Source organism: Oncorhynchus gorbuscha, linkage group LG26 (genome assembly GCF_021184085.1).
Source record: "Oncorhynchus gorbuscha isolate QuinsamMale2020 ecotype Even-year linkage group LG26, OgorEven_v1.0, whole genome shotgun sequence".
Taxonomy (NCBI): Eukaryota; Metazoa; Chordata; class Actinopteri; order Salmoniformes; family Salmonidae; genus Oncorhynchus; species Oncorhynchus gorbuscha.
The window spans coordinates 13086439-13100057 of NC_060198.1; the positions used below are offsets into that span (position 1 = coordinate 13086439).

General features: G+C 41.1%; 1 protein-coding gene across 2 annotated transcripts in view; it reads right to left on the reverse strand.

Moving 5' to 3' along the window:
• LOC124015204 (peroxisomal acyl-coenzyme A oxidase 1-like) overlaps positions 1-13619 on the reverse strand; it is a 28652-nt gene that overhangs the window by 12681 nt on the left and 2352 nt on the right. Inside the window, exons 2-3 of one of the 2 annotated variants that reach the window (XM_046330240.1) lie at positions 12959-13118; positions 2543-2703 (exon numbers count right to left, since the gene is read on the reverse strand). In XM_046330240.1, coding sequence (XP_046186196.1) covers positions 2543-2703; positions 12959-13118 — 321 coding nt within the window. Of the gene's footprint in view, positions 1-2542; positions 2704-5906; positions 6068-12958; positions 13119-13619 lie in introns of both variants that reach the window. The other variant, XM_046330238.1, reaches the window with a different exon arrangement.

Below are 13619 nucleotides of genomic sequence, written 5' to 3' on the forward strand. Positions count from 1 at the left end.
GGCCCCCAAACACACAACACACAAAACCAAAGAAAGAGAGAGTTATCACTAAGTTACAGCAGGAGCACATTCATGTTTTCAAATATTATGCAGTGCAAACCTGACAAGACATCCATCTCAAATAATAAAGTAACTTTAAACTTTATCTCACTAGCAGTAAATATATTATTTGTTGTGTCTAGTGGGTATACTTTGTCTTCTACATTTTTTTTTGTTCACCAGTTCACTCACCCGAAAATAAAGTTATTCTATAGTGGGAAAACCTTTGTAGGTGTTTGACAGATCAAAACCAAAAGAAAATTCAATCAATTTCAATTTCTTACAATTTGCATAACTAATATGTGTACGGTTTAGGGCTGTCAAAGTTAACAGCATATAACATGTCGGGTTAATTTTGCTACTGTTTTATCATCTCTCAGGTTAAAAGATTTAAACAATGATCCCAGTTCTACTAGCAGCAGCAGTTTGTGACTAGTTCGTGAAGAACATGGATCAGTAGCCTCGGCTAGATCTAATAGCTGTAGTATATTTTACATTAAAGCAGACCTGGCTGAGCTGTTGTTAGTCTTCTGTGGAACTCATAACATTGTTGGACAGGTTTAAATGTTCTTTGTATCCATATAGAGCCAGTTCTTTCCCCCCCTATAGTCAACCTTCCAATTCGAAATGGGAACAAATTAAGCGTTAACAGTACTCGAGTGTGTATGTGGGGAACTGTTAAACTTCCAAGAACATTGATAAGAGAGAGTAGGCCTACTTAAAAAAAACATGGAGACCATTAATAGCCAGCTGTATGTTCCAGTGACTTTTGTGTTGGTGAAACATTTTATGGTGAAACAGATTTTGTGTTTCTTCCCTTTACGATCAAAACATAGTATTCCTATAACTAACACCACTAACTCCATTCATTATTGTAATCGTTTGACGGCCCCATTACGTTTATACGGTGAAGATACACGTGGCGAAGGACGTAGGTTGTCCGTCTTTAAACTCAATATTCTTCCAAACACAGTAAGGGGGACAAAAGGGACAGAGGCGGTGGAAGGTACCTGTTTGGGAAAGGAAGTCACCGAGGGTGCTTTAGAAGTGGGCATGGACGTTCACCGTGGCTGGCAACAAGACTGTGTGAGAACCAGGGACAGAGCACATTCCAAAAGGGAAGCCATGCGAAGCTGTGCGGCCCACAACACTCACTCTCCAGCCAGTATTAGTGGTTTTAGTCAGAGTAAAAGGCAAGAGTGAAATGTCCTTTTAACAATTTTTTTAAATAGCATTTTTTTTTAAAGGCCCAGTGCAGTCAAACATATGATTCCTGTGTTTTATATATATATATATAACTCCACTATGGAGGTTGGAATAATACTGTGAAATTGTGAAAATTATCATGCCCTTTTCGTGTAAGAGCTGTTTGAAAAGACTGCCTAAAACGTCATCCTGTTTTGGTGGGATGGAGTTTTGGAATACCTGGTGACATCATCAGGTGGTAAATTAGTACCAAACATCGCTGTCAATAACAGCTAGTTTTGAGTTCCACCTCCATACTCAGACCACTCCCAGACAGTGCTAGCAAAATACTTGTTTGATAAATTGCTCTTTGCTAAGAAGCCATTTTAGTTTATTTTTGACCATTTTAATTTAAAACAATCACACTAAGGTACTTTAACTGTTACCCAGAAACAATTTGATATTGAGATTTTAAAAAATTGCTGCATGGTGGGGTTCACCTTGGGGTCATGATAGGGGTTACACCAAATGATTGATGTATTTTAATTGATTATGCTTATGTTGTATTAATAGAAGGGGAAGGGCTAAGACCCCCCCCCCACACACACTACATTTATAGGGTCCTGGACCACAGATTAGCAATATATATATGCATAATAAGGTTTAATACTGTTCCACGGTTCTTTTCTAGTCTCTACCTCTTATAAGAAACGGTCTGAGAGATGTGTGTTATTGCAGTCAAAAAGCGCCTCAAGGCTAAAAGAGATGCATAGACACAGACCCCTGCAGGGGAGTAAAGAGATAAGAGACCAGTCAGACACACCACTGAGCCACACGGGAATGGAAAATGACTGCTGAGCCCTTACAAAACACTGGACTATCGTTTTCTCCTGCAGGTTTGTATAACTGTATTTGCATGGGCTTGGTCTCATGAGTAGGTGTCGACTGCAAGCATATTCATTTTTTCTTTTGCAGAACTTACTCTGTTTCCATTGTCAACTTCTGCCTGCAATTGCATAAATAAAAAGGTTGTATTGATTTACTTAAAGACCATATTATCTGATTGCTGATTTCACCAATAAGCCAATGATTGAGGATAATGATAAGGAACAAGGAACCTACCCCCAACAGAATCTTTAACAACACAAACGTTCTGTCTGGGGAGACGTTTTTAAGAAATTCCCTAACGAGTATGGGAGAGTTATCTGGTGGCTCGACTCAAACGTCGAAGAGGTTGGGCATGCATCACTTGTCCACTCCACAGAGCATGTGGGTGACCGGAGGTTGGTGATCAGGTGCGGTTCGTTTGGCATTTTACCGTGGCCCATCTCTGTCTGTGCGTAGGTGCCGATGATCTCCAGGTTCCAGGCGGGTATGAAGAATGTCTCCATCTGCTCAGGACTGGCCTGGTTCAGCAGGGTGGGCAGGAACATTCCCAGGTGGAGGTCCAGGGGCTCCGCCCGCCCACGGTGCACACAGCTAGGGCAGCGCCAAGTGGCAAGGGGAGGGGGTAGGAGAGTAGTTTGAAGGGAGAAGAGGGTAAAGGAAGGATAGGGCATTGGGGGGGGGCATGCAAGATAAGGTATAGCCAAGGGAGAAAACAAATTTTGGCATAGAATAATAGACCATATAAATGGGACATGACAGTGAAGAGATGGTTGGACAGATGGGAGATTAGAAGTGTTGGTAAATAACATTTTGGGGGCAGAGAGGATGGATGAATAGATGGAGGGATGGATGAAGGGATGGGAAGTGCAAGAATTAAAAAAATTAAACTGAGCTAGTCATGCAAATTGTCTGCGGAGAACTGATTAGAATCATAAATTCATTCATTCAAAATAACCTTCTCATGCATGATTGTTGCAACACTTCATTTATTTGCCTGAAATGTTCATTTCCAAAAGCAGTGTAACCTGTACTCTCATTTCACTGGAAAAAAAACATTTTCAATTCCAAATGAATTGTGACGCAAACTCTGAGACGTGTTCATTAAACGGACACAAGAAGGGACAAACTGGACTTGCTCCATTAAGAAATGGCCAATTTAGTTTTCCATTGTAAAAGTTCATTGCGTGGCCTAATGAACACAACCCTAAAATGTCAAATGTGTGACAATCAATAAATCTGTGTTAATGCTACCAACTAGTGCAGTTTACTACGGGAACGTTATTTTTTTCCAAAAATGAAAATACTGCCCCCTAGTCACAAAAGGTTAATGCTACCAACTAGTGCAGTGCAACTAGCATTTTTAAAGCAGACGCTTTAGTCCAAGGGTAGGCAACCCTGTTCCGGGAGAGCCACGGGGACTGCAGGATTTTTTCCCCAAGTACGCACCACACCTGACCAATTGAGCTAATTCAGTGATTGCCTAAATTCAACACACCTGGTATTCCAGGTTGGTTAAATCAAAAACATGAAGTGCCTGCAAAACTCCAGGATCACGGTTGCCTACCCCTGCTTTAGTTTATAAAGGAAGGGTGAATCAGTTGTAAGGGCATTTAAGGTTAAAACAATAGGCAGTTTTCCATTGACAGGATTATTCGACAAAAGCAAAAGTTGTAAAAAAATAATCTGTGCGATACGTGTTACGGAGACGGCAGGTAGCCTAGCGGTTAAGACTGTTGGGTCAATAAACGAAAGGTCACGGGTTCGAATCCCCGAGCCGTCTAGGTGAAACAAATCTGCCAGTGTGCCCTTGAGCAAGGCACTTTTGCTCCAGGGCGGCTGTCAATAATGGCTGATCCCTGGCCGAGATCCCACTCTGAGGGTGTCGGAGGGAGTGTAAAATAAAAACTAATAATTTCCAATTCACACATGCGTACACACTTTTATATGTACGAAATAGGACAAACGTAAGCACCCACCTAATTATTATTAATAGATAGGAGACGTTTTCTAAAGATCGGCAACATTTTTTTAATAAGTTCGATGGGTGGATATTTCTTTTGTCGAACCTTCTTCGTTGCGACAAATGATGACGGAACTAGTGTTTTTCAAATAAATGCCGATTGTCACAAATTTGAAGGTACACTGGCAACGTAACTAGACAAATAATGTTTCCTTGCAGGAAAAGGATTATCCTGACTTTCAAGAGGGCTTGAATTACGTACACCTTGCTTTTCTGGTTGGCAAGTTTCACCATGGCACGGGCAGTGGCGATACGTTGGCACATGCAAACTAATATTATTATTAGAATATGGAAAATATTTGTATATTATTGCATTCTATACATGCTGGCTTTCGCGGGCTACCCGAGACATGAAACAGATAGGTGGGACGGCATACACAGTGTTGCCAATTTATTCATGTGCAATTTGCCTAAATTGGGTAATGGAAACACTGACCACAACATTTTTATTCAACACTTATGGTTTTTCTGATTCTCTGTTGTTGAGGTTAAACGTCATTAAATCCAGCTGTTTTTATTGACACAAGATAATTCAAATTAAAACGCACGACAGCAGGCAATTATCTAAAGTAATCTATTTTCTATGCAAACTTGAAAATCACTTGAAAAGTTCATGGAAGCCTAGCTAGTGAGTTGCTGAGAAGAAGTGAACCAGACCAGAACTCTGGGGGAAAAAAGAAGGCCTTCAGAAAATTCTGAAAAGCCAGTCCTAGACATTCTCTAGAGTAGTATTGTCATGGAAATGCCATGGTTACGTAATCGTGAATAATGTCCACTTCGCAGCGTCATAGAAGTGAAACGTTGGTAACAAGAGACATCTGGCATGGCCAAAATTGTCTTTACATCGCACAGATTTCTCTGCTTTCAGATTAACAATGGAATATTCAGGGATCTGAAACTCAAAATCACACTGCGTGTTCTTTGGCAGGACACAGTGCGTCTTCTCTATCACTTGAGACTTCGACAGACAAGAACAAATTGTTAGGCCTATATTCATTCATCCAAGCTATAAATTCACAAACAGCCAAAAGATTAGGCCTACATCCATCCAATCAAATGCACATTTCAGAATGTTAGGTCATTTGATTAAAAAAAGCTCAAAATTATACAATGTTAGGGTTAATCATATGTAATGAGTAATCTCAATTCAGAGAACATGGGGAGTAGAGGAAAATCAAGACTTAATAGCAATCAGAATTAACTGACATAAGCTTGGGAACAATTCATTAGGATAATAGGCCACTACTAGCAGCAGGAGAGGAAATAAAAGGGGTTTGAGGAATGGAATGAAACTAAAAACTAGACGGGAATGGATTTTTTCATATTGTTTAAGCGCAATGTTGGGATTTCTTTTGTTGTCCTTCAATTGTTTCTTTTGTCCAAGGTACTGGGCAGGTTATGAGGACTCGAAAAACAGACCGGCAATCATGACATTTTGAATCTAGCATATTATGTTTTGGCTATTCAGTTTAGCTAATAACTATTGAGTTAGGCCTACAGTCTGGGCACATTTTGTCGATACAAACAACTACAGTGATCTGTCAAACACCTACAAATAATCACTTTGTCCATCTCATGATTTGAAAACGATATTAAAAGAAAATCCTACGTCAAGGATCGACAACTGTCCATCCCTAAGAATCCCTGTGATCCTTTCCATAATTCAAAACATATACTTAGCTAGCTAGTTAAAACAATTGCACAAGCACTTTATGGTCGTGTAAATTGTGCCTTTACGGTATCGTTATTATAAATTCTCTGTATGGGGACTGACCGTGCCCCAACTCTGTCTGGGCGTAGGTGCCCAGGGCCTTGAAGGACTCAGCCAGAGGGACCCACTTCTTCAACTGCTGCTCGTTACACTGGGTGTACAGGGTGGGGAGGAACATGACGAAGTGGAGCCCCAGAGCCTCGTGATGGTGACCCCGAAACACGCTGAGGGAGGGGGACAGACACACAGGTTGACGGATGGACAGACTGGGCGGGACCACTCAGCAGGTTTGTGGTCATTTTACTCGTAAAAAAAAAAAGAATGTGCATTATAGTTTTCCATTTCAAAAGTGTTTCGTGCCGACTAAAAAGGACCCAGGTTTAGGGTTGTCACTAGTGTCAACATGACCTTACTGTAAACGCAAGGCTTTCTATTTGTTAAAGGGATTCTGCAAGATTCTGGTAATCAGTCAGGCAAGTCTATAGGTACGCAAGCATAAGCTACTGTACCTATTGACTTCCAGTTTTGCGCTAACGGTAGTTAGCATTGGCTCGCAAAACTACCTGTAATGTCCTTCATACTGCACGCAGACTTAAAAATAGTACCCACGAGTTTCTGACTCTGGGTAAGTAGAAAACCACTTAACTGACAGAATCTTGCAATATCCCTTTAAATACATGCTCTAGGTCTTAGAAGACCACTAAGTATGTGTTTAAAAAAAAAATGTAACCTTCCCTTTTGGGCTAGATGTGTCAATGTGTAGTTCATACAGTTGAAATCGGAAGTTTACAAACACCTTAGGCAAATACATTTAAACTCAGTTTCACAATTCCTGACATTTAATCCTTGCAAACATTCCCTGTCTTAGGTTAGTGAAGATCACCACTTTATTTTAAGAATGTGTAATGTCACAATAATAGTAGAGCGTGATTCATTTCAGCTTTTATTTATTTAATTGCATTCCCAGTGGGTCAGAATTTTACATGCTACCAAATACTAATTGAGTGTATTGCCTTTAAATTGTTTAACTTGGGTCAAATGTTTTGTGTAGCCTTCCACAAGCTTCCCACAATAAGTTGGGTGAATTTTGGCCCATTCCTCCTGACAGAGCTGGTGTAACTGAGTCAGGTTTGTAGGCCTCCTTGCTTGCACACACTTTTTCAGTTCGGCACACACATTTTCTATAGGATTGAAGTCAGGGCTTTGTGATAGCCACTTCAATACCTTGACTTTGTTGTCCTTAAGCCATTTTGCCACAACATTGGAGGTATGCTTGGGTTCATTGTCCATTTGGAAGACCCATTTGCGACCAGGTTTTAACTTCCTGACTGATGTCTTGAGATGTTGCTTCAATATATCCACAATCTTCCTGCCTCAAGATGCCATCTATTTTGTGAAGTGCACCAGTCCCTCCTGCAGCAAAGCACCTCCACAACATGATGCGGTCACCCCCCGTGCTTCACGGTTCTTCGGCTTGCAACCATCCCCCTTTTCCCTCCAAACATAATGATGGTCATTATGGCCAAACAGTTCTATTTTTGTTTCATCAGACCAGAGGACATTTCTCCAAAAAGTACAATCTTTGTCTCCATGTGCAGTTGCAAACTGTAGTCTGGTTAATTTATGGCGGTTTGGGAGCAGTGGCTTCTTCCTTGCTGAGTGGGATTTCAGGTTATGTCGATATAGGACTTGTTTTACTGTGGATATAGATACTTTTGTACCCGTTTCCTCCAGCATCTTCACAAGGTCCTTTGCCGTTGTTCTGGGATTGATTTGCACTTTTCGCACCAAAGTACATTCATCTCTAGGAGACAGAACGTGTCTCCTTCCTGAGCTGTATGACGGCTGTGTGGTCCCATGGTGTTTATACTTGCGTACTATTGTTTGTACAGATGAACCTGGTACCTTCAGACGTTTGGAAATTGCTCTCAAGGATGAACCAGACTTGGAGGTCTACAATTTTTTTCTGAGGTCTTGGCTGATTTCTTTTAATTTTCCCATGATGTCAAGCAAAGAGACACTGAGTTTGAAGGTAGGTCTTGAAATACATCCACAGGTACACCTCCAATTGACTCAAATGATGTCAATTTGACTATCAGAAGCTTCAAAGCAAATGACATCATTTTCTGGAATTTTCCAAACTTAGTCAACTTAGTGCATGTAAACTTCTGACCCGCTGGAATTGTGATAGTGAATTATAAGTTAATTAATCTGTATGTAAACAACAATTGGAAAAATGACTTAGGACATCTACTTTTTGCATGACACAACTGACTTGCCAAAACTATCATTTGTTAACAAGAAATTTGTGGAGTGGTTGAAAAACTAGTTTTAATGACTCCAACCTAAACTTCTGACTTCAACTCTACATGCATAATCTATTATCAGAACTATGATTTTTAACCTCAATTAGCCACAAAATCCCTAGTTTGAAAGCAACGGTCTACATGAAGCTGTGCAGTGCCATTTTACACCACATGGGCCAGCCCCCCTAGCAATTAGAGTTCTAGCCAATGAGCTTCAGCTCCTCACCATTTGAGTGACAGCTAGCAAGACTCGCGCACACACAACACAGTAGAGTGACAGAGAGCAATAAATGTGGTGCACATGTGACAGTACACCATTTCTGGGGGTTTACTTTTGGCTCGTGAGCACGACTTTCAGAAGTACTGGCTGAAAAGTATACAGAAGTACCGGAGAATCTCTAACACTAGAAAAAAAATTGACATTGGACAAACCCAATCCCTTTAGTTTCACTACAAAATGTGCTCTGATTTGTCCATTTCAATTTGCTCATCATCATTGTCATATTGAGAAATATATGTTATCAAATGAGACTTACAAAGAGAAAATATAGGCTCCTGGCTGAGGCCTTTAATATGTAACTAACGTTGACCTTTATACTCGACTTGGGCTATTTAAGGCTAAACATATTTGAGGTGAATTGGCAGTTTTTATAAGTGAAAGGGTAGGACCTAGTGTAACATGTGACACAGTTTTAATCTCGATGCGACCTTTGCTATGCCTAGAGAGATGGTGCTGTCCTGCAACAGCAGTATGTCCTCACACATACTAGGGATGGGATTTTGAAATAATTTCACTATTCGAATAGTATCAGGAATTTGTCGCATATCTGGATATTCGATATACATATGTTGTTTTTTAAAGCCGAGCACTGCTAAGCGAGGGAGAGAGTCTGGCGCTCTATTGCTGCAGCTGAGGAGCCTTGTGTGTGATCAGAATGGAGGGAGCAGACTGAGGAAGATGGCTAATAAAAATATTGCCTAGTCAGACCATTATTGTTTTCCAGCTGGGTGATCGTCTTTATTATACAATAAAAGCAGATTACAACAGCATGATCATTACACAGGTGCATGGATAAATTGGGGACAATAAAAGGCCATTCTAGAATTTGCAGTAGTCACAATGCCACAGATGGTTTGACAGAGCGTGCAATTGGCAAGCTGACTGCAGGAATGTCCACCTATATATTAACATATATTTATGCTAATTTATCTTCCATAAGCCAGCTCCAACATCATTTTAGAGAATTAGGCAAAGCACAAACAGCCTCACCAGTCAGCCTCGGTTTGCCCCATGGTGGAGGTGGGGTTATGGTATGGGCAGACATAAGCTATGAACAATGAACAATTGCATTTTATCAATGGCAATTTCAATGCACAGAGATCCCGTGACGAGATCCTGAGGCCCATTGTCGTGCCATTCGGTCGACGGCATCACCTCACGTTTCAGCACGATAATCCAAGGCCCCATGTCGCAAATATCTGTACACAATTCATACTCACCAGACATGTCACCTATTGAGCATATTTGGGATGCTCTGGATCTGTGTACGACCACATGTTCTAGTTCCTGCCAATATCCAACACCTTCGCACAGCCATTGAAGAGGAGTGGGACAACATTCCACAGGCCACAATCAACTCTATGCGAAGGAGATGTGTCGCGCTGCATGAGGCAAATTGTGGTCACACCAGATACGGACTGGTTTTCTGATCCACGGCCCTAAAGTGACCAACATTAAGGTATAGGTGACCAACATTAAGGTATAAGTGACCAACATTAAGGTATAGGTGACCAACATTAAGGTATAGGTGACCAACATTAAGGTATAGGTGACCAACATTAAGGTATAGGTGACCAACATTAAGGTATAGGTGACCAACATTAAGGTATAGGTGACCAACATTAAGGTATAGGTGACCAACATTAAGGTATAGGTGACCAACATTAAGGTATAGGTGACCAACATTAAGGTATAGGTGACCAACATTAAGGTATAGGTGACCAACATTAAGGTATAGGTGACCAACATTAAGGTATAGGTGACCAACATTAAGGTATAGGTGACCAACATTAAGGTATAGGTGACCAACATTAAGGTATAGGTGACCAACATTAAGGTATAGGTGACCAACATTAAGGTATAGGTGACCAACATTAAGGTATAAGTGACCAACAGATTCATCTCTGTATTCCCAGTCATGTGAAATTCATAGATTTGGGCCTAAAAGTTTATTTCAATTGACTGATTTCTTTATATGAACTGTAGCTCAGTAAAATCTTTGAAATTGTTGCATGTTGCATTTATATTTTTGTTCAGTATAGTTTCAAGTTACAACGTTTAAATCGCCACGTGCACAGGATAAAAAGTGTGTAGAACAGTACAATGAAATTCTTTGAGAGCTCTTTCCCAACAATACAGTGATAGAGATAACAGAATAAAAACCACACAAGAACTACAATGAAAGTTAAAAAGATGTTGCTGGATATTGGCGGACACTGGAATCCGCTGTCGTACACGTCAACCCAGAGCATCCCAAACATTCTCAATGGGTGACATGTCTGGAGTGTTTGCAGGCCATGGATTCCAGGAATTGTGTACAGATCCTTGCGACATGGGACTGTGCATTCTCATGCTGAAACATGTGATGGCAGCGGATTAATGGCACGATAATGGGCCTCATAACCTTGTCACGGTATCTCTGTGCATGCAATTTGCCATCCATAAAATGCAATTGTGTTGGTTGTCCGTAGCTTATGCCTGCCCATACCATCACCCCACCACGGGTCACTCTGTTCACAACGTTGACATCAGCAAACCGCTCGCCCACACGATGCCATACATGTGGTCTGCGGTTGTGAGGCCGGATAGACTTACTGCCAAATTCTCTAAAATGATATTGGATGTGGCTTATGGTAGAGAAAAACATTAAACTCTGGTGGAAATCTCTGCAGTCAGCATGCCAATTGCATGCTCCCTGTGGCATTGTGTTGTATGACAAGACAGCACATTTTAGAGTGGTCTTTTATTGTCCCCAGTACAAGGTGCACCTGTGTAATGATCATGCTGTTTAATCAGTTTCTTGATATGCAACACCTGTCAGGTGGATGGATTATCTTGGAAAAGGAGAAATGCTCACTAACAGGTATGTAAGCAAATTTGTTCGCAAAATTTGAAGAGAAATAAGCTTTTTGTGAGCATGAACATTTTCTAGGATATTTTATTTCATCCCATTAACCATGGGATTAATTTTTATTTATCCGTTATTTTACCAGGTAAATTGACTGAGAACACGTTCTCATTTGCAGCAACAACCTGGGGAATAGTTACAGGGGAGAGGAGGGGGATTAACGAGCCAATTGTAAACTGGGGATTATTAGGTGACCATGATGGTTTGAGGGCCAGATAGGGAATTTAGCTAGGACACCGGGGTTAACACCCCTACTCTTACGATAAGTGACATAGGATCTTTAATGACCTCAGAGAGTCAGGACACCCGTTTAACGTCCCATCCGAAAGACAGCACCCTACACCGGGCAGTGTCCCCAATCACTGCCCTGGGGCATTGGGATATTTTTAAGACCAGAGGAAAGAGTGCCTCCTACTGGCCCTCCAACACCACTTCCAGCAGCATCTGGTCTCCCATCCAGGAACTGACCAGGACCAACCCTGCTTAGCTTCAGAAGCAAGCCAGCAGTGGTATGCAGGGTGGTATACAATACTTTACAGGTTGTGTTTACTTTTGTACTATTAATGCACTGTTGGGTAGAGCTCTCAAGTTAAGCATTTGACTGTACTTGTGCATGTGACAACTTGATTATAAAATAATTACCCCCTCCTCGCTAAAAATGATACTTACAAGTATTCTAACACTAATGTTCAGATATTCTAATAAGCGTGCACATCCCTAACACCTACACAAACCTTTATAGCCACACGGCAGAGTGCCAGGGTCTTGCCCCATTGACAACACTATATCTATATCCAATATTTGTCACCGTAACAGTCCTATTGCTTCACCATATATCAAACATTAGAGATATATATATATAAATAATACAGATTTTGATCAGGAAGATACAATAACTCCTCATAAGATGACAACACAATTACTCGTGGGGCTAATAGCCGGCAATACATTAGCATGGGTTGTGAAGAAGACTTTAGCATATTGGTGAAAGGCTTAAAGACGGGTTGTGTAATTTCAGCAAATGCGGTGTTTTGCTTCAGTGTGTCCAAAGCAGCATCGATACAGCCATCTGCACTTCAAACCTCAAAGCAAGCATGAGAAACCTCGTCCGATGTTTGTCACGCTGTGCTCAGCATTAGCACTTTCTGTGAAATGTTAAGAAAAAAAGAAAAAACATGAAATGTGTGAAGGAGTGATGACTGGAGGATACCGGGGAGTATGACATTTGCTTTGATCATCCCAAACCCTTAGACTTCACACAGTCCATTGAAACCAAATCCTGCTTGCAAATAACAAAACTAGCCCAAATGAGCATTAATTCCTCACCTTTCATTACTTTCACCTGCATCGGTCACTACACCTAACAGGAAGACAACTCTATGGACAAAACCCTATATCTACTTTCACATTTCTAATTGTGATGTGCAGATCCATAGCATTTACACTGATGTCATCTAACAGACTCTTTTATGCAGAGCGACGTACAGGAGCAATAAGGGCATATTGCCATATTTCGGGATTCGAACCAGCAACCTTTCGGTTACTGGCCCAACGCTCTTAGCCGCTAGGCTACCTGCCACCCATAGCAGGTAGCTGGTCTGGGTCTGTGTCCCAGCCATACCTCTTGTAGCAGTAGATTTCCTCAGGGTCTGAGATCCCATACTCTCTGAGCTTCAGGATCATCTGGGCACTCTTCTTCACGGCGGCATCGTATCGCTCGCTCCTGGACAGGAAGTTGAGGTCCTCACTTTGGAAGTCTGGGTCACTGATCACCAGTGACTCTGTGGGGGATAAGAGAAGATTGGGAGATTAAGACATCAGGGTAAACAGCGTCGGAAACCCAGACTTCTCACACAAAATGGGATTTTGGAAGGGTGGCCATGCGAGACGAGGTCGAACATTATGTACAAATTGTGTAGTATTACCATTGGATAAATAAATTTATCCAATATCATTAGCTACATTTCTATCTGCAACATAATACACCCCTGCCCGACCATTTTTAAAATTTTATTTCACCTTTATTTAACCAGATAGGCTAGTTGAGAACAAGTTCTCATTTACAACTGCGACCTGGCCAAGATAAAGCATAGCAGTGTGAACAGACAGAGTTACACATGGAGTAAACAATAAACAAGTCAATAACACTGTAGGAGAAAAAAAAGAGTCTATATACATTGTGTGCAAAAGGCATGAGGAGGTAGGCGAATAATTACTATTTAGCAGATTAAACACTGGAATGAAATGATCAGATGGTCATGTGCAGGTAGAGATACTGGTGT